The following is a 20,635-nucleotide window of genomic DNA, read 5'->3' on the forward strand; positions in this document are numbered from 1 at the left end:
GCCAGCTGTAGAAAGAATGTCATTGAACTGGAAAGGCTGCAGAAAATATTCACAAAGATGTTACTGGAGAGTTTGAGTTCTGAAGAGAGGCTGGAATTTTTCCGTCCTTGGTCGAAGGGTGATGTTATCAAGGCATATAAAATTGTGAGGGGCATTGATAAGGTGAATGATCAGCATCTTTTTCCCTGGATGGGCCAGTCAAAAGTTAGAAGGCATAGACTTCAGATGAGAGGGGAAAGGGGATCTGAGAGGCACTTGTTCCATAAACATGGTGGTGGATGTTTGTAATGAGCTGTTGTGGTTGGTAAAATCACTGCATTTATAAGATGGGTACATGGATAGGAAAGGTTTAGAGGGGTAAACCAGGCAAATGAGATCAGCTCAAGTAGAAACATGATGTTGGGCTGAAGGCCTTACTTCTTTGCTGTATAGCTTTGACCCTGTTGCATATCTGAATTCAAGGCAGAAAGTGCTAACACCCACCTAACAGGTAAGCAGCATCTGTGGGAGGATTTTGAAATTAAAATTCAACAGATGCTTCCAAACCTGCTGAGTGTCTCCCACATTTTTTAATTTCAAATACTCTTTTTTTTGGTATTGCATGGAAGTTCTGGTCAATATTTAATCCCTGAGTAAAACACAGAAGACTGCAGACACTGTGATTGAAGTAAAAACACAGTGCTGGAAAAACTCAGCAGGTCAAACAGTGTCCTTTATATCGTAAAGATACAGGACCAATTCTCAAGCCTGCTATGTTTGTTATGTATCTTTATCTTTGTTCAATAAGTAAACTGTTTGACCTTCTGAGTTCTTCAGCATTCTGTTTTTATTTTTTTCAAAATTTAATCCCTACTCACCCCCAAAAAATGACTCTTACAGTTGACATGGTGAAGAGATAATCAGATTTTTTAGGAGATAGAAACACTTGTATTGTTATTAATTATCTAATTATCTAACACAAAGATTTTTTTTTTGATTAACAGATTCTGGTCCTTTGGATGAACCATGATTAAAACGCGATTATTCTGGGACATTATGTTCTTCAATGGATTGTATGCAGGAAAAACCCGTGAATGAGAGGAGTTTATTGGCAAATCTTGGAACAATGACTGTGAATTAGCCCCAGCCTTTAAAGTCCTTACAACGGGGAAGAAAAAGCAGAGAGTTATTTTTTCTTCTCTTGGATTACAATGCAAGTGATGAGTTGCCTGTCATTTGTCAATGACAAAGAGAATGCAAGTTCTCCATCAGTCTCTGGTTTAATCCCCGAAGCACAAACACCATCAACTTCACTCCCAGGGCCTCCTCCTCCGCCTCCGCCTCCGCCTCCTCCTCCTCCTCCTCCTCCTCCTCCTCCACCACCACCACCACCAGGACTCCCTCCACCCTTTCCACCACCAGGTTCCCGAGCTGGTGATCAGAAACGAATTCGCAGCTTCTTCTGGAAAACCATCCCTGAGGAGCATATTCGTGGAAAAACAAATATTTGGACAATTAGCGCAAAGAAACACTCATACAGGATCGATACTAGGACTATTGAAGAGCTATTTGGGCAGCAAGATGAGGTTAAAGTTAAGTCTGGTACAGCAAATTCAAGATCTTCACTTAAAAGCATCAGCAAAGAGGTAAAATCAAAATATCAATCTTCTAGATTTTATCACAAAGTTTACATTATTCTCGTTAGTTGCTTGGTGACAGCATTTTAACTTCTGATTCTGAAGGTTTTCTCTTTTGTTCCATCTCCAGTGGTTTATAAACATAATCCAAGGCAAAAGTAAAGGTTATTACCATTTAATTTTATTATTTAAAATTGTGCTTTTGATAAAACAATCCCTTTTTTTAAAAAAATTTTTTCTTCAAATTTAATCAGGAACCATTTATCTTTACTAATTACAGTACAATTGTAGAATCAGTTCTCAACCAAGGACAAGCATCATCAATGAAACAATATCTCTATTGGATTGTAGAGATCAACCAGCACCCCAAAACTGGAGCATTACAGAAAGGAAACTATTAAACTGCATGTTATGAGATACAATACAATTGATAAAACATTATTGGAAAACCTACTGATTAATATAACTACTTATTCTTTTAAATATTGCTATCAACAAATAAACAAGGCCATTTCTTGAAGGTCTTAATCAGTCTTTTTGTCTGAAGTAACTTCTGATCCTTGTGTCTTGATGTCATTTGCCTCTTTGTTGAGAGTTCCCATCTCCCTTCATAGATGAACTGTCAGACTTGAATGTTCCATTATGTGCTTCGGTTTTTGGTGTGATTTCTTCTTCCCTTCATAGATGAACTGTCAGACTTGAATGTTCCATTATGTGCTTCGGTTTTTGGTGTGATTTCTTCTAAACAATCCCCTCTTGATGTAAAGCCATTTACTTGATGCTTTGTGATCATGCAAGGAAAAATTTATAAAATTAATATAATATCAATAAGCTTTAATGGCATTTTAATAGCATTAGTGTGAAGGTAACATTCAGAGATTGTGATTTGTGAGCGGGTGTTTTTTTCCCCCCCCAAAACATTGCCCAAGAATCTGAGGGTTGCCAGTAATTGAGACCAAATTCTGTTATTTAAAAAAAAAACAACCAATATACTTGGCAGATTTGGTTAGTGGGAGAACTAACCTAACAGAGGTAAACAAGAAAATCAGTAGATGTTGGGGTCTTATGCAGTACATGAAAGTGCTGGACAAACTCAGCAGGTCACGTAGTATCCAGAGAAAGTAAAAGACCATTGATGTTTTGGGCCTGAGCCCTTCTTTTGGAGTGCTGAAAATCAGGCAGACTGAATAAAAAGGTCAGGGGGTGGGGGAAAGGAGAAGGGAGAGGAACATGGGCTAACAGGTAAGAGATAATTGGTGGATACTGGTGGGAGGGTAGAAGAGAGAGAGGCTGAGGTGAAAATGGGAGAGGGGTAAGAAGGGTATCTCTCTGAGAGGAGGAGAAGGAAGGGAAGGGGTAGGGAGTTAGAAGAAAGGGGTAGGGAAAGAGAGAGACCGAGGAAGGGAGTTAACGGAAATTGGCGGTCAATATTGATGCTGACTGGTTGGAGAATGCCGAGAATGAAGAAAAGATGTTGTCCTCCAATTCATGGGTGGTCTTAACTTGACAATGGGGAGTGGAATTGAAGTGGTGGCTCCTTGTTGATGTAGCGGATAAAGCAAAGGTGTTCAACAAAGCAAGTCAGCATCCAGTCTTCCCGATGTAGAAGAGGTAGTGATTGTAGCAAATGATCCCTATAGATTCACAGGTGAAGTGTTACTTCACATGGAAGGACTTTTTGGGACCCTGAATTGTGATGAGGGAGGAGGCTTAAGTGCAGCACTTCTTGTGGTCACAGGACTAGATACCAAGGGGATGATTGAGTGGATGAGGGAGTTGCAGAGAGAGCAGTCCCTTCAGAAAGTGGAGAGGGGAGGAGAAGATGTGTCTAGTGGTGGAATCATGTTGAATGTGCTGGAAATTGGAGAGATTGATACGTTGGATGCAGAGCTTGATGGGGGGGCAGGAGGAAAATCCTGTCCTTGTTGCATCTGATGGGAAAGGTGCAGGTCAGATGTGAAGTAAGTAGAGGCAATGTGGATGAGGGCTGAGTTAATGGTAGTAGAGGAGAAGCCACGATTTCTGAAGGAGGACATCTCAAATGTCCTGGAATGGAAGGCCTTATCTTTGGGGTAGATATGGTAGAAATGGAGGAATTGAGAGAAAGGTATAGAACCATTAGAGGTGATGGGGTGGGAAGAGAATGTAGTCAAGATAACTCAGCGTTCATTGATTTATCAAAGATACTTGTGGATAATTTGTCTCCTGAAATGCAAACAGATAGAGAAAGGGGAGAGTATTGCCAGAGATGGACCAAGTGAATTTGAGGTCAGAGTGGATGTTGGCAGCAAGGTGCAGAAGGCAGCACTGATGTCATCAGTGTAACAGAAAGATTTGATGAGCATGTGTAGGTGTGCAGCATGGATAGCTCCATGTGACTATTGAAAACTTGTGGTACTCCATGTTTTGTGGTGATTAAAGTTAATCAGGTTAAAATCTAGGGGTGGAAATAAAGTATGGCCATCCAGCTGCTTAGTCTGTAACCCTGCTGCCCATGTGTGAAGAAGCTGTGTAGGAACAGTGTGAAAATGTATCATTAAAAAAATATGAAAATACCATTGGGTGGTCAGATAATTATAATGGATTCCTTTCATTACATTCTAACATACTGTGGTCTGATTCAGTTGTGAACTCCCAGGTTGCCAGCTTTGAATTCCTAATTTTCATAGAGGAACTGAGCAAGAAAGACAATGTAAAACTTGCAGTGCAAGTATAAAGTGAAGAGGAAGTCCCTTAACTGTCCTATCAATCAGTTATGTTTTTTTTACACAGAAATTCTGTGATATTTACGTAAGGATAAATGATTTTGGTCATTTATACTGAAACGTACAAAGCTGGCACTTTCCTGGGTCAGTGCATCTTTTTAAACAGCAAGCCAGCATTCCACAAGCAAAAGAGGCGGGACGTGTAACTCATCGGCATCTAGTGTCATGTTTAACATACTGTATTTGACGGCATGTTAGACCCACTTTCCCCCCCCCCCCCCCCCCAAAAGATGGCTCAAAAATATTCCCCTAGTTTTGTACGCAAGGTTGAAATTAGGGTGATAATGGTGAGTAATGCTGTTGGTCCCCGCACTGGCCATTGTTGTGTTGAGAAAATGTCAGAATAATGAGAGAAGAGTCTGAACACAAAGGTTTGTAATGAAACGTTACTTTTATTAACACAATTAATAGAAGAGTGTGGGAAAATTAGAGCAGAATAAAACACACACACAATCTAATAAGACATATGCACACAATATATAAAAGTGCATGGAAAAATGTGTGCAAAATTTAATAAAACATATGCGCACAATGTATAAAAGAGGTGGGAAAATCTACTGCAAGTATTGTTCGATAGCAATGGATTTCAAACTTTTTCTTTCCACACACATACCACCTTGAGTAATCCCTTACGAATCACCGCTGTCTGTCATTGGGGGCTGGTGGTGGACTAACCCAAGACCAGCTTGCTCACACCACAAGGTGACTAGAGACACCTGGGGACAGCTGAGAGTGGGGCAGTGGGATCAGTGTGGGGCTGGTCTTTTTATCCCTAACACTAATCTCCTCTCCTTTAATATTTGAAGATCTGTCTTGAATGCATTCACACCCTCCTTCTGTAGAGTTCTAGATTCAGTACCCTTTGATACACACTTTTTAATCTTATTCACAAATGATCAAGCCAGTGTTCAAAGAGCAACAGCCACGCCACATCTGTCCTGTCAAAACAATGAATTGCATACTTGTGAATCAAATCATGTTTCATTCGCCCCAGCAACACATCAGTGCTTCACCCACCTAACAAAACGGTGAGTCTAGTAGAGGATGCATCACAATTTGAGCACCAGCTCATTTCGGACTTCAACATTTATGGGAGCATGCTTAGACATCCAAGATGGCCTCAACCCCAAGTGCCTTCCTAGTGAGCTACTCACTGTCAGCTAGATTGACTCTGCCTTTTACCTTTGCTGTATAATTGCAGCTCACTCTGGCAGACCTAGTGTCAAATCAATGATGTACTGGGAATGATACCTTGCTGGGTTGGTGCTGGACCCAGCCACACTTTCTGATTGTCCTTGTCCCTCTCCATGAGCAGCCCACAGCAACAGAAAGTGGGGCAGCAGGCTGCTGGGAGAGAGCGGTACAGCAGTATTATTGTTAAAAAGATTTTTCCTGTTGTCCTACTCACATGTAAATGCTTATCTGTAATAACACTAAAAAAAATTACACACCCTTACCCGAATTGGACCCAGAATATCAGAAGCACCTTTTCCACAGTTGGCGTTACTAGGTCTGCTGCTGGGAAAAAAACCGGAACTGAAATGACCCCCACCCACCAAATTCTGTCATGGTGCTCTTTCGACAGCAGGTGTTCTGTTTAAAAAGGAGCAAATGTCCCAGATCAAAAGGGCAGTGCAAAAAGCATTAGTGACTACTTTGGCAAGCTTAAAGAGTAGGAAAATGCTAAAACTGATGCAAAAGTTATTAACCAAGTCTATTCAGCTAATTTTTCAACATTAGTGAGTTTTAATGCTTTTCTAAAAAGAACAGTTTCTACTATATCATTTGTTTTAACCACTTGAAATGTAACCTTCAGCTTGAAGCTCATGTTACAAGCATTGATGGAATTGGTTTGAAATTACTGAATTGGCTGTAGAGTATACCATCAGTAACATAATAAACCTATTTTTCTAACCCTTGCACCAGCTACACTTCTCAACAATGACCTACATTGGCCTGGTTTTTAACAGGCTTGACACAATTCCAATATTTGTAATGTTATAACCATATAACCACTTACAGCACAGAACAGGCCAGTTCGGCCCTACTAGTCCATGCCATAGCAAATCCCCAACCTCCTAGTCCCACTGACCAGCACCTGGTCCATACCCCTCTAGTCCCCTCCTATCCATGTAACGATCCAGTCTTTCCTTAAATGTAACCAATGATCCCGCCTCGACCACGTCTGCCGGAAGCTCATTCCACATCCCCACCACCCTCTGCGTAAAGAAATTTCCCCTTATGTTCCCCTTATAATTTTCCCCCTTCAATCTTAAACCATGTCCTCTAGTTTGAATCTCCCCCTTTCTTAATTGAAAAAGCCTATCCACATTTACTCTGTCTGTCCCTTTTAAAATCTTAAACACCTCTATCAAGTCCCCTCTCAATCTTCTACGCTCCAGAGAAAAAAGCCCCAGTTTGCACAACCTTTCCCTGTAACTCAGACCCTGAAATCCTATCAACATTCTCGTGAACCTTCTCTGCACTCTCTCTATTTTGTTTATATCTTTCCTATAATTTGGTGACCAAAACTGTACACAGTACTCCAAATTTGGCCTCACCAATGCCTTGTACAATTTCATCATAACCTCCCTACTCTTGAATTCAATACTCCGATTTATGAAGGCCAACATTCCAAATGCCTTCTTCACCATACCATCTACCTGAGTATCAGCCTTGAGGGTACTATTTACCATCACTCCTAAATCCCTTTGTTGCTCTGCACTCCTCAATTGTCTACCATTCAATGTATATGGCCTATTTAAATTTGCCTTTCCAAAATGTAGCACCTCACATTTATCTGTATTAAATTCCATCAGCCATTTCTCAGCCTACACCTCCAGCCTTCCTAAATCACCTTTTAATCTACGGTAATCTACCTCACTGTCCACAACACCACCAATCTTTGTGTCATCCGCAAACTTGCTTATCCAATTCTCCACCCCTTCATCCAGATCGTTAATATATATAACAAATAATAGTGGACCCAGGACCGAACCCTGAGGAACTCCACTAATCATCGGCCTCCAATTGGACAAACAATTTTCTACCACTATTCTCTGACACCTCCCATCCAACCACTGCTGAATCCATTTCACTACCTCTTTATTTATACCTAATGCCTCCACCTTTTTTCCTAATCTCCTGTGGGGAACTTTGTCAAAAGCTTTACTAAAGTCCAAATAGACAACATCCACAGCTTTCCCTTGATCAACCTTTTTTGTAACCCCCTTGAAGAACTCAATCAGGTTTGTCAAGCATGATCTACCCCTGACAAAACCATGCTGATTACTCCCTATCAATCCCTGTACCTCCAAAAATTTGTAAATAGCATCCCTCAGAACACTTTTCATCAACTTTCCCACCACAGACTTACAGGCCTATAATTCCTAGGTTTGCATTTGGACCCTTTCTCAAACAGAGGAACCACATGCGCCACCCTCCAATCCTTTGGCACCACCCCCGTGGCCAGAGACATCCTAAATATCTCTGTTAATCACTAACTGTCCACTAGCCTCCCTGAGTGTCCTAGGGAATATTTTTTCCGGTCCGGGAGATTTATCCACCTTTATCTTTTTTAACACAGCCATCACTACCTCCTCGGTTATCCTTATATGCTTCATGACCTCCCCACTATTTTTCTTTACTTCAACTGGTTCAACATTTTTTTTTCCCTAGCAAAGAAATCATTCAAAATTTCCCCCATTTCCTCAGACTTCTCACTCAGCCTACCCTTGCTATCTACAAGGGGTCCAATTTTATCTCTCACTAATCTTTTACTTTTAATGTACTTATAGAAGCCCTTTGGATTTATTTTTACTCTGTCAGCCAAAGCCTCTTCATGCCTTTTTTTGGCCTTTCTAATTTCTTTCTTAAGATTCCTTCTACACTCCTTGTAGTCCTCCTTCAACTTCTCAGCTCCCTGCTCTTTATACCTCTTGTACACCTCCCTTTTTCTCCTAACCAAATTTCCAATATTCCTCGAAAACCAAGCCTCCCTATGACTTCCAGCCTTTCCTTTGATCCACACTGGGACATAACTACTCTGTACCCTCAAAATTTCTCTTTTGAATATCCTCCATTTTTCATTTACATCCTTACCTGAAAATATCCTGTCCCACTCAATACTCCCCAAATCCCTCCTTATTCCTTCGAAATTTGCTCTTTTCCAATCCAGAACCTCAACTTTAGGCCTCTCCTTGCTCTTCCCTAAAACTACCCTAAAACTAACAGAATTATGATCACTAGACCCAATTGGTTCTCAAACATTAATGTCCGCTACCTGACCTAGCTCGTTCCCTAATAGGAGATCCAGTATTACACCGTCCCGAGTCGGTTCTTCTACTAACTGATTTAGAAAACAATCTTGAACACATTTAACGAACTCCAGCCCATCCAGCCCTCTAACCATATGGGTATCCCAATCAATGTGTGGGAAGTTAAAATCTCCCATGATCACTACCTTATGATTTTCACGCATATACATTATCTCCCTACAAATTTGTTCCTCTAATTTTCTTGGCCCATTTGGTGGTCTGTAATACACCCCAAGTGTCTGGTTACCTGTCAGAATCAGAATTTATTGTCACGAACAAGTCATGAAATTCAGTGTTTTGCGGCAGCTTCGTAGTTCAAAATTCGTATTATAACCATCTTACAAAATTATTATTTAAAAAAAAAAGTGAAAATAGTAGTGCAGAAAAGTAAGGTGCTGTCTTTAGTTCATTGATTATTCAGGAATTTGATGGCAATGGGGAAGAAACTGTCCTTGTGCTGCTAAGTGCTCATCTTTAGACTCCTGTACCTTTTTCCCCAATGGTAGCAGAGTGAAGAGGGCGTGGCCTGGGTGGTGGGGATCTTTGAGGATAGAGGCTGCTTTTTTAAGACACCGCCTCATGTAGATGTCTTCGATGGAGTGAAGTCTGGTGCCTGTGATGTTGCGGGCCGAGATTTGGTGCCTCCACACCAGACAGTGATGCAACCAGCCAGAATGCTCTCCACGGTCCACCTGTAGAAGTTTTTGTGAATTTTCGGTGACAGACCGAATCTCCTCAAACAACTCAAAGTATAGCCACTGGCGAGCTTTCTTCAAGTTCTCTGGATTTGTGAAATTGGAGAGAGCAGGAGTAGACAAATGTGAATGAGAATATAAGTGGCAAAGGGATAGAATGTGAATGAAGAAAATGCTACCGGGCTGCAGTTTGCACAAGGGGAAAAAATTCAGTGCCCAGATGTCAAGCTGGGAGAATAAATGTCAACCTGAACAAAAATAGAGCAAGATGAAAAGAATGAATATTTACAGTATCCAATGCAGCCATTTGTTCACCAAGCTGCACTGAGTGTGCACACATTTTACATCTGTAAACAAAATGAGCCTTGTGTTAAAATGATTATCACATTGTACTCTTGACCTGGTTGGTATATTATGATTCTCAAGGTTGCCCCATTATGTGTGCCCAAGCAGGTAAATATAGGAAACAGCAATCATTGTCAGGAAATGCAGAAGTTTACTGAGCCAACCCCTATTGAAAATGGAAAAGTTGAGAGCATTATTGAATTTTATTAATGTATCTATTTATTTGATAGAATATTGCTCTGAGAGTTCCACATTGCTTTGACCTTTTGGATGAAATTATCATTTAGGATTACTTGTCTGATTTGTGAAGAAAGGAGGGTTGACTGGCTTACTGTTGGACTGCTACAGACTGGGGTAACATTGGGGAACGTAAAAAAGCAATATATTGGCTGACTAAATGGTGCAGAATAAGAGACCTAAAAATAATGAAATAACTTGTGTTAGAAAAATTTGAATTATCTCTGCTATAGTTTTGTTATGCTACTCATTACAAAATATTGCTGGTTGTCCTGAAATTAAATAGAATGGGATCATGGAAATTGAGGGAATTTCAAGATGTCCTGTCTTGACTGGTAACAGAATGCCTAGAGATCTAGTATAAATATTTGGTTTCTTTGAAGATTCTTTCCCATTCCCTGTAGAATTATGTGGGAAAGTGAGCAAAAGTACATCCAATTTCAAACCAGTAATTTCATGCAGGGCAACAAAGTGTATTTATGATTTTGGAGCTAGAATTGGATAGAGAACATCTTGAGCCACTTCCACAGATTTTTAAATAAAATATCTAAAGCCCCTTTTCCACTGGCATCCCAGTTAATTGGCTGTGCAGTGTCCTGGGATAGGAAGCCCACTGGGCCACCCTTAACTTGGACACTAATTGCTTTTTCACCTGACACAGCTCATCCCCAGGAATTGGAGTGTTCTGCTTTCAAATGGAAACTGGTGACTTTCTGCTATCCCTTTTCCACTGGTTTTATCAGCAGGCCAGCATCAGCAAACGACGGGGATGTGAGTAGGGGTAGAGGTGGTTAATCCCTGGCATGAAATTGCGTCATTTCATGCCGGCATTCGGACAGTGTTCCTTTTCCAGTTAATTCCTGGGACACGGTGCCAGTGGAAAAAGGGTTTAACTCACCATTCCAATTTTTTTTTATTTCGCCGCCTAAGATTGTGATGTAGTTAATTTGCATTACACAGGGTCATTCCCACAAGTTGTAACTGGAAATTAGTTCTTCTCAAGAATTTTTTTTTTACCATGTATTCTATTTCAGTGACTTCTTTGATTTTTACAACAACCCATTGCGATGTTATTTTTCCAGAAAACAATATTGAATTGGATATCACCTACTCATATTAATGGCAAACATTTACATGCTCATGCAGGTTCTTGCTGTTTTAGTGGAGGCATTGATTGATTGCTTTTTCAAGTAGATTTATTTACTGTTGAAGGAGGATGGAGGATTATGATGAGCATAGACTTTGGAAAATATTACTATTAATATTGCTAGTGAATCCATTTAATTTGTAGAAGTGTTTAATCAATGGCTTGCTTATTTTCTGTAGGTGCTAAGATTGTTCTCAGTGGCTCTATAAATGCTGTTTCATAACGATTATTCAGCAAACTGTTTAGATTTGTAAAGAAAGCATGCTCAGCTGCTTTCTTCTTGAATGTCAAGCTTGCATTGAATGAGTACGAGGAAACATTAAACAAATAAATATATGCCTCTGTCCTGTGGAAAAACATTATTTTTAAATGGTCTCCTAGATCTATAATTTTCGAGATCGCAAATCCCAGCCTCCTCGGGAACAGGAAAAGAATGTGTCAAATATTTTAAAATAACTAATTTACATCTTGCCCCAATGGAAAAAAAAAATGCATCTTTCTGTGTTTCTGTTTATAGGTTGTGGAATTTTTTTTGCATATACAGTAAAACCCTGGTATCTGGAATGCAAGCAACCGGAGGCCTCAAGCAACCGGTTTAAAAAAAAAATTGAGGAAAATAAATTAGAATAAAATAATAGGTTAAAAAATAAGTAAGTTTAAAACTGTAGAAGTAAATGTTCTCTGAAGTAACACAAACCTTTGGTAAAGATAGGAGCAAATATTCAGCCAGCGGAGTGCCTTGACGTGCTTTGCTCATAGCACCTGTTTGAATAAAATTGTGTGAAACATCAAAGGCATTGCCCAGGATGAAGAGCTGGTAGCAAGAGTCGCCCCAGTCAGAGGCTTTATCCGTAAACTTAGTTGGGGAGGGGGATTAATTATCTATGATGTTATTGTTCATCTTCCAGGCGACTCCTTAGAGGGGGAGGAACCTAGAAATGCAGCAAAGAATGTGACTGAAAATAAAATAAAATGCTTTAAGGTTTATATATGCATGTAAGTGAAGCTTGTTCAGTGTATGTGCAGTGTCGTATTTTTGTCTAAATGGTTTATTCTTAATGCAGTTGTATTAGTTAAGCATTGTAAGAGAAAGTCTCAAGCAACTAGAAAATACACTTATCTGGCATGAACCAATCCTCATAGGTGTCGGATGCCAGAGGTTTTTCCGTATTTTGTTTTTAATGCATTATATTTTTACCAAATATATATGCATAGTTTTGTAAGAAAAGTAAATGCAGGAAGGAAAATGGACTGAACATTTTTTAAGGTTAAAAAAAATCTCAAAGACAAGAAATAATTAAATCTGATTTTGTATCCAACTGCATGCACTGACCTACTTTAAGTTTTGTGCTAACTTAGGCGTAATTATGTTATAGTCACATTGCACAATTTCAAATCCTTTAACCTGTTGCATCGTAATTGTGTAATTGAGCCAGTGAATCCTCTACATTGTCTCTGCTGTTGGTAAATAGTGTCCTTGTACAACAATACAGTATTTGAATGTCCATTTTGTTTGTTCTGACTGGTTTTATTCCTTTTTGAACAGATCAGTATTTTAGATGCAAAAAGAAGCATGAATATTGGAATATTTCTGAAACAATTCAAAAGGTATGACACTTCTAAACCACTAAAATTTGTTACTTATTCTACTATATCATAAGCTTTGGCAAAGTTAGGAACCTTGGTAATCTGTGGCTGCTTATTTTGACACCAAGTCCTGATGCAGGACAGACTAAATAGTTTGCTTAATTTTTTGGAGGTATGTACTAGAAGAAAGAATCCTATTTCTGTTTTGCATTTACCAATAATTTTGAAGACAGCTGGGACATTCGCTAAAATAAATCAGATTGTGGAGATAATCTGACAAAAATAGAGCCTCAATAACATTCCCCATGGCAATATTTAAATTTTAGCACCTAGATTTATGTAAAAAGACTTCAGAAATGTTCCCTGTAGACATTAAATATCTTCACCAGTTGCATCTGGATTTATCATCCTTTTCCATCATATCAGTCAATTCATTCTCAATGGACAAATAGTCACCTGCAAATACCTTGCCTTACCTGGAGCAGGTACAATTGCCAGTTTCTAAACACTGGTCACCTTCAGTATTGTGCTAAATTCAAATGCTCTGCAGATGACTATATGGAGAATCTTATTTTCACCCTATGGCTGCAAGTTTTTCAGTCGTGGCAAGTACGGTAACATGATGTAACTAAGATTTCATGGCAGAACTTAATCTAGTGGTCTGGATCACTGGAATAGATTTGACAAATCTCCATTTTTGTTCTGAGAGCTTCTTTTAACTTTGAATAAAAGGACATTTGGAACCACAATATAACTTACACTTCTTGTTTGGCTCATATGCTTTAATTTCTTTCCATCATTCCCAGCAATCACTGTGCCTTGAATATAATGTTCAGTAGAAGTTTCCAATACACAGTCCATTAATTGCACCAAAGTTTTAATTATTTCTTTTAGATTATAGCCTTTATTCTTCCTATTTCTTTGTTTCTCCTCCATAGTATTTACCCAGGAGGTCTGTTTTCTACAGTGAACCTGTGTCATCCATTTATTCCATACAAACAAGCAACTGAAAGAGCCTTGGATCTTTGCTCTCATTTGATCACTGGCCTCATTAATTGCTGGTTTGGTAAAGGCTCCAGGTTAAAATTCTTATCCTTGTGTCCAAAGTCCTTCAAGGCATCATTCCTTTTTGTGTCTATAAGATGCTCTAGCCTAAGACCTGTACTCCCCCAAATCCAACATTCTACTTATGCCTGCTTTTTATTTGCTTTGCTTTCACCTGACACAAAATCAAGTTCTCAAATTCCTTCTTTAAATCTCTGATGCTCCAACAGGCTCCTGTAAGATGTTCCTTAAAATCAACCAACAATATGGTTGGCCAAAGAGGTAATGATATTTCTTCAGATTTCATATGGCATAGAAGGTGGGCATTGAGCCACATGTGAGCTCTCAGAGTTCCATTCCTTCACTTATTTCTCTGTGACCTGTTTTCTCTCTTCTGCTTATTAATTCCACCTCAATTCTTCAGTCCTTCACCTATCTAATGGGCAATTTGGAGCAATATATAAGCATGCCGGTTGGATGTGAGAGGAAATCTGAACACCCAAGGTAGACCCATACAATAATAGTTAAATGTTCATATTGTTTGTTCCAACTTGTTTTATTCCTTTTGCACAGATCAATATTTTAAATCCAAAAAGAAACATGAACATTGGAATATTTCTGAAACAATTCAAAAGTAAAACATACAAATTGCACTCAATCAGCATCCAAGGTCTAGATTGAAAATGGGCTGTGCCATTGCATCTAGACTAAGTGCATTGCAGAACTTCAGGATAGAACTCTTGAGCATTATTGGTGGAACTGTTTTTCAAGTGGGATGTTACACCCAGATCCTATTGTAGAATGCAGAAAACTTGCTGCACAATGCAGGCCCTTCAGCCCACAAAGTTGTCTCCCAGATATACACAAAAGATTCTGTGGAAATATTTCAAAGTTGAGCAGAAGCGACATACAGCACGGTAACAGGCCCTTCTGGTCCATGCTGCCTAATTACACCCAATAAACCTACAGCTTCCGGTACGTTTTGAAGGGTGGAAGGAATCTGGAGCCCCTGGGGAAACCCCATGCAGACATGGGGAGAATGTACAAATTCCTTACAGACAGCATGGCATTTGAACCCTGGCTTCTGGCGCTGTAACAGCATTGCGCCAACTGCTATGCTAACTGTGCCCCCCAGTGCCTTAGTTTGTGTAACCGCCCCTAAAGCAACTTTTTAAAAGTTATACATTGTCTTATATAATTCTCGAAAAAAGTGAAAAATCCTTATGAGAATTTCACCTTGTATTCTAATATTGAGATATACACTCGGATTACCTAAAGAGACCAATCTCTTCTAGTTGTAGAGAAAAAATAAATAAAAACAAAAGGAAAAAGAAAAAAAGATTAATTTTTTTTTCCTAACACCTTCCACTAAACAAATAGTCACCAGCAAATAAATTATAAAGAATTGAGTATCGGATAGAAAACCCCCAGAGCACCCCTGCCAAAATAATCAAATTATGATAAGGAACATTTAATAAAATAATCTTCTTTGGCTTGGCTTCGCGGACGAAGATTTATGGAGGGGGTAAATGTCCACGTCAGCTGCAGGCTCGTTTGTGGCTGACAAGTCCGATGCGGGACAGGCAGACACGGTTGCAGCGGCTGCAGGGGAAAATTGGTTGGTTGGGGTTGGGTGTTGAGTTTTTCCTCCTTTGTCTTTTGTCAGTGAGGTGGGCTCTGCGGTCTTCTTCAAAAGAGGTTGCTGCCCGCCGAACTGTGAGGCGCCAAGATGCACGGTTTGAGGCGATATCAGCCCACTGGCGGTGATCAATGTGGCAGGCACCAAGAGATTTCTTTTGTGTAGTCTTCCAAAGGCGCTATTTGCCTTGGCGAGTCTGTTGTCTATCTCGTTGTCGATCCTTGCATCTGATGAAATGGTGCAGCCGAGATAGGTAAACTGGTTGACCGTTTTGAGTTTTGTGTGCCCGATGGAGATGTGGGGGTCTGGTAGTCATGGTGGGGAGCTGGCTGATGGAGGACCTCAGTTTTCTTCAGGCTGACTTCCAAGCCAAACATTTTGGCAGTTTCCGCAAAACAAGACGTCAAGCGCTAAAGAGCTGGCTCTGAATGGGCAACTAAAGCGGCATCGTCTGCAAAGAGTAGTTCACGGACAAGTTGCTCTTGTGTCTTGGTGTGAGCTTGCAGGCGCCTCAGATTGAAGAGACTGCCATCTGTGCTGTACCGGATGTAAACAGCATCTTCATTGTTGAGGTCTTTCATGGCTTGGTTCAGCATCATGCTGAAGAAGATTGAAAAGAGGGTTGGTGCGAGAACGCAGCCTTGCTTCACGCCATTGTTAATGGAGAAGGGTTCAGAGAGCTCATTGCTGTATCTGACCCGACCTTGTTGGTTTTTGTGCAGTTGGATAACCATGTTGAGGAACTTTGGGGGGCATCCGATGCGCTCTAGTATTTGCAACTTGCACAGTAAGTTGCTACAAACTGCATAAATGAGCAAGAGTTTCATGCCTCACCATAGAGATGACATTCTAAAAATCCATTTTATTCTGTTCCCAAGATATGAAAGTTGCCATATAAATGAATGCATGCACTGAAAATTCTGTCTGATGAAATTCCTGCACAACAAGTTCATGCTACTTTAAAGGCATGAATCCTGATCCACTGGAAATTAGGCTTGGCATTAAAAATAACTTGATTCAGTGCACTCAAAATGTCATACTTCATCCCATGCTCTTTGAGCCAATACTATGGAGGAGAAACAAAGAAATAGGAAGAATAAAGGCTATAATCTAAAAGAAATAATTAAAACTTTGGTGCAATTAATGGACTGTGTATTAGAAACTTCTACTGAACATTATATACAAGGCACAGTGATTGCTGGGAATGATGGAAAGAAATTAAAGCATATGAGCCAAACAAGAAGTGTAAGTTATATTGTGGTTCCAAATTTCCTTTTATTCAAAGTTAAAAGAAACTCTCAGAACAAAAATGGAGGTTTGTCAAATCCAGTGATCTAGACCACTAGATTAAGTTCTGCCGTGAAATCTTAGTTACATCATGTTACCGTACTTGCCATGACTGAAAAACTTGCAGCCATAGGGTGAAAATAAAATTCTCCATATAGTCATCTGCAGTGCATTTGAATTTAGTTGTTACAACATGTCTTTCCTGTTTGGGATTCAATATCCAATGTTACTTTAGACATTAGTTATTAATCAAACTGTCAAAGCACAAGGAGAGTCTGCACAGAGAATCTTAGAAGAGATTTAAACTGAAATCATTGTCTTTCAGCTTCACTTTTTTGGTGCTTCTGGTCTGTTTAGTGACCAAGAAAGAATCCTGTAATCTTTCGGTCCTGCCCGACAATTATTCCTGGGTTTGTAATTTTTCACAATCCCCAGTGCTTCATTTATGACTCGTTTATGATGAAAGAACTTAAGAGGTGACCAGTTCCTTCAGTCATGGCCACTGCAAATGGTTCAATATTGATAACACAATGCAGATTGTGCAGTAATGTTTAAACTGCAAGGATGGATGCGTTAACTCCACTGCCTTAACTTTCAAGGATATTTTTTTTTAAATTTTTTATTTTTCACACTATAAACCATATTGATCAAGATACATACATTTTCTTTCTTAAATATATACAGTGTCATTTTCTCCCCCCCTTCCCTCCTTCCCTCCCATTTATTTAAAGTTCAGAATATAAGATACATTAAACCCGTCAAACAATGTTGTCACTCAATAAAAATAAACAAGAAATTCCACTGAGTCAGTGGGATGATGAATAATTTTTCATTATAATCGGTGACTTTTCCTGGCATTGAATGAATGCATTCATTGTCTTGTTTATACTTTCTTAGGAATAGTGTAGTCTATTTCCAATCTTTCAATTCACCATCAACTTTGCAAGGTCATTTAGGATGGAAAATTAATGCTGGTCTTGCCTAACAAACAAGTAAATAACAAAAATCAGGCCTAAATTCCAAAAGTAAATAGGAATTTGATTTCAAATAATCATCCACAATATTGTACTTGTCATCCATAATTCCAATTTATTCCCCCCACCCCTTACCCCGTAAGAAGTAGGCTTTAAAACAATAGCTTGGTGCTTTATAAGCAACGTTTCTCGAATTATATATTCTTACCTCATGGCTCTCCAGACTATAGATCATTGCTCTTGTCAGGGGTTTTCATGAACTTACCATGTTCCTTACTTCAGTGCAGATTTCAAGAGAATGCTAATATCAGCAAAGCTGCTCTAAAGAACTAATAATGTCTCTGGCCAATATTCAGGCTTGTGTGTTAATGTTATTAAAAGAAACCTGGGACTCAAGGGCCCAATTCATGAGCTGCATATTTTTAGTGAGCATATCCCAGGTTGCTTTTGACTCTATAGCTTAATTAACTGCAACAAATAACCACACAAAAATATGTAATGTTTGGATTTGTTGGTAGTAAATATATCATGTTGTTGAGTGATTGGTGGTCTTTTGCCTTCTAAACATATTCAGAATCTCCCAATCCTTTGAATATCTATGCCATTACAGTATATTTGCCATTTAATAGATGCTTGCTAAAAGGTGTAAATTTGCTATTGTAATTCTTTTGACTGAAGGTATTAAGACATGAAGGATCTCCTATGTACTATTACTGGTTACTGTTTCCAGGATCATTTATCTGAACTAAAATGGTGAGAAGAAAATGATGCAGCAGAGACTTGATTATGAAAAATACAGAGTCAGACATTTTTTCCCAATTAATTAAAAATAATTTGTGATATATTCCCATTTTGAGTATGGGCACAAATATCCTGCAATAGCTCAGCTAGTATTTATCCTAAATAAGCATTTAAAGAAAATTAGTGTCTTGTCAACCAGCAAAAGTACACTAAAATGTGCAGCTCGATGTTTAATTTTGTTAATCTTTTAGTATTAATCCAGTTTACCAGAATGCAATAAATACAATTTATTTGAGATCATGTATATGAGTCTCATTAGGTTAGTTGCCATGGGATTTTGATTAATTTGCATAGCAGCTGTGCAATAGATTTTTTCATTGCATAACCAATGACTGCGAGTCTCATCTCTACAATGGTAACTAATTCCTGTTTTTTTTTCCCACTTGTCAATTAAAATGTAAATCTGCTTAACCGAGGCTGAAGTTAAACAAAAATGGAATGATCACTTGGGCTGCTAATCATGTGAATTCTGTAGCAATGGTCGTGGTCATGCCTTTGATTCAGAAGGTCCACTTGCAATTCAGTAGACGGTCATAAAATGGGGAAAGAAAGGGAATGGAATGAGGTTCGAATTTGGCGCTGTCTGCAAAGAGTTTGTACGTTCTCCATGTATCCTCATAGGTTTCCTCCAAGTGTTCCTGTTTCCTCCCTCCATTCAAAATGTGTAATTGGGCAATATGAGCTCGTGAGGCGAAAGGCCTGTTACCATGTTGTTTGCCTAAATATAAAGGCACTTCATTTGCTTGCAATTTATTTCATTTTGCCAATTCCTTGTCTGTTGAAGCTGTTTGCAGTAATTCCATTGGAGGTATTGCTCACCCGATTTCTAACATGATCATGCTCTGGGCTCAAGAATAGAGAATTGTTGATGATGAAATACAAATTGTAAAGCTTCGTTCAAAGGTTTAAAAATGTCTGTTACAGGAAACAAGATACCTTCTCCACAAATAGTGGGTACCTTGAAAATTTATCCTTTAGGCTCTTTGCATGCCAAGATAACAAATTCTGGCAGGTTTCTCAACTGTGAGCTCATTTTTAAGACGTCTTGCACTCTATGAACTGTGCACTTCTCTGGCTGAACTTATCTTTAGTATGTAATAATTGTATCATGCAAATTGTGCATTATTTTAAATGTTATGAATTATTATCTTATTAGCTGTTTACAAGAAGGGCATAGTTAATAGGCTAAACTAGGCTGTAAAGTAGGACAAGGTTGGAGAGGTGCGGAGGATTGAAGCATCGCCATCGTAATGTCTATCCATTTCTCTCCTCTACCCTTATTCGATGTGGACATCAGGTGAATGGCTTGGCTGTGGTATTTTGGGTTAATACACACAAAATGTCCACATGAACAACATGTGTTTTTAAGCTGTCAATATCTCCAGAGCCATGTAATAATTCACAGGAGATTGGGGAGGAAGCTGAAATATCGGGAACCATATTCATTTTAATGCTGGTTTACTAGCAACTGCAGTACCCAAATACAGAGATCCAGAACTCCTCTGAGATTTGGGAAAGGAGGTGGAAGAGATTATTGAAGGGAAAAAAATCATTAACATTCACTCAGCCTCTTGTGGATCAGCAGAGACCAGAAGGTTGCATTGTTCGCCGGGTTTCTATCATGACCATGCTCCAGAATAGAGAATTGATGATAAATGTACATTTTCCACAAATAGTGGATACTTTGGTGAGAGCTGACAGTCGAGCTTGAGTACTTTGTGAAATCTAACAATGTCTATTTGTAAAAAGTTGTATTAAAGGTAGTTCCCTCTTTATAACCTATGTGACTTGCGACCATCCTTACATATGACAGCAAAAATAATTGTATAATTTTTTTAAAAGTAAAGAAAATATATCTGTAAATACAGTACAATGCTGATTATCCAAAATTGGATTCTCAAAAATCCTAATTTAAAAAAAAAATTCAGATAAATGAAGATATCTGAAATGATTAGAAATTGTCATTTATCTGAATTGTTTTCAGAGCTGAACTGACCTTACAAATTGGGGGAAAAAAAATCACTTTACATGAATTTAGAATGACAATTATTCTTGTTTCAGGTAACTCCCTCCCCTCTCTCTTTCCAGTTCTTCTTTACCTTCCCCTATTGACTTTTCTCTCCAACTCTCCTTCTCAAACTGTGTACCACTTCTCTCCCAGACACAAGTGATCAGAAGAATT

At 39.0% G+C, this 20,635-nt stretch overlaps 1 protein-coding gene across 1 annotated transcript in view; it reads left to right on the plus strand.

Moving 5' to 3' along the window:
• The window catches only part of fhdc1 (FH2 domain containing 1), an 83,721-nt gene that overhangs the window by 7,068 nt on the left and 56,018 nt on the right, over nt 1-20,635 (plus strand). The window contains 3 exon segments of the mRNA XM_069923130.1: nt 1,081-1,158; nt 1,161-1,625; nt 12,668-12,729. Of these exon segments, the coding sequence (XP_069779231.1) occupies nt 1,081-1,158; nt 1,161-1,625; nt 12,668-12,729 (605 nt within the window).

This window comes from Narcine bancroftii, chromosome 3 (genome assembly GCF_036971445.1).
Source record: "Narcine bancroftii isolate sNarBan1 chromosome 3, sNarBan1.hap1, whole genome shotgun sequence".
NCBI lineage: Eukaryota > Metazoa > Chordata > Chondrichthyes > Torpediniformes > Narcinidae > Narcine > Narcine bancroftii.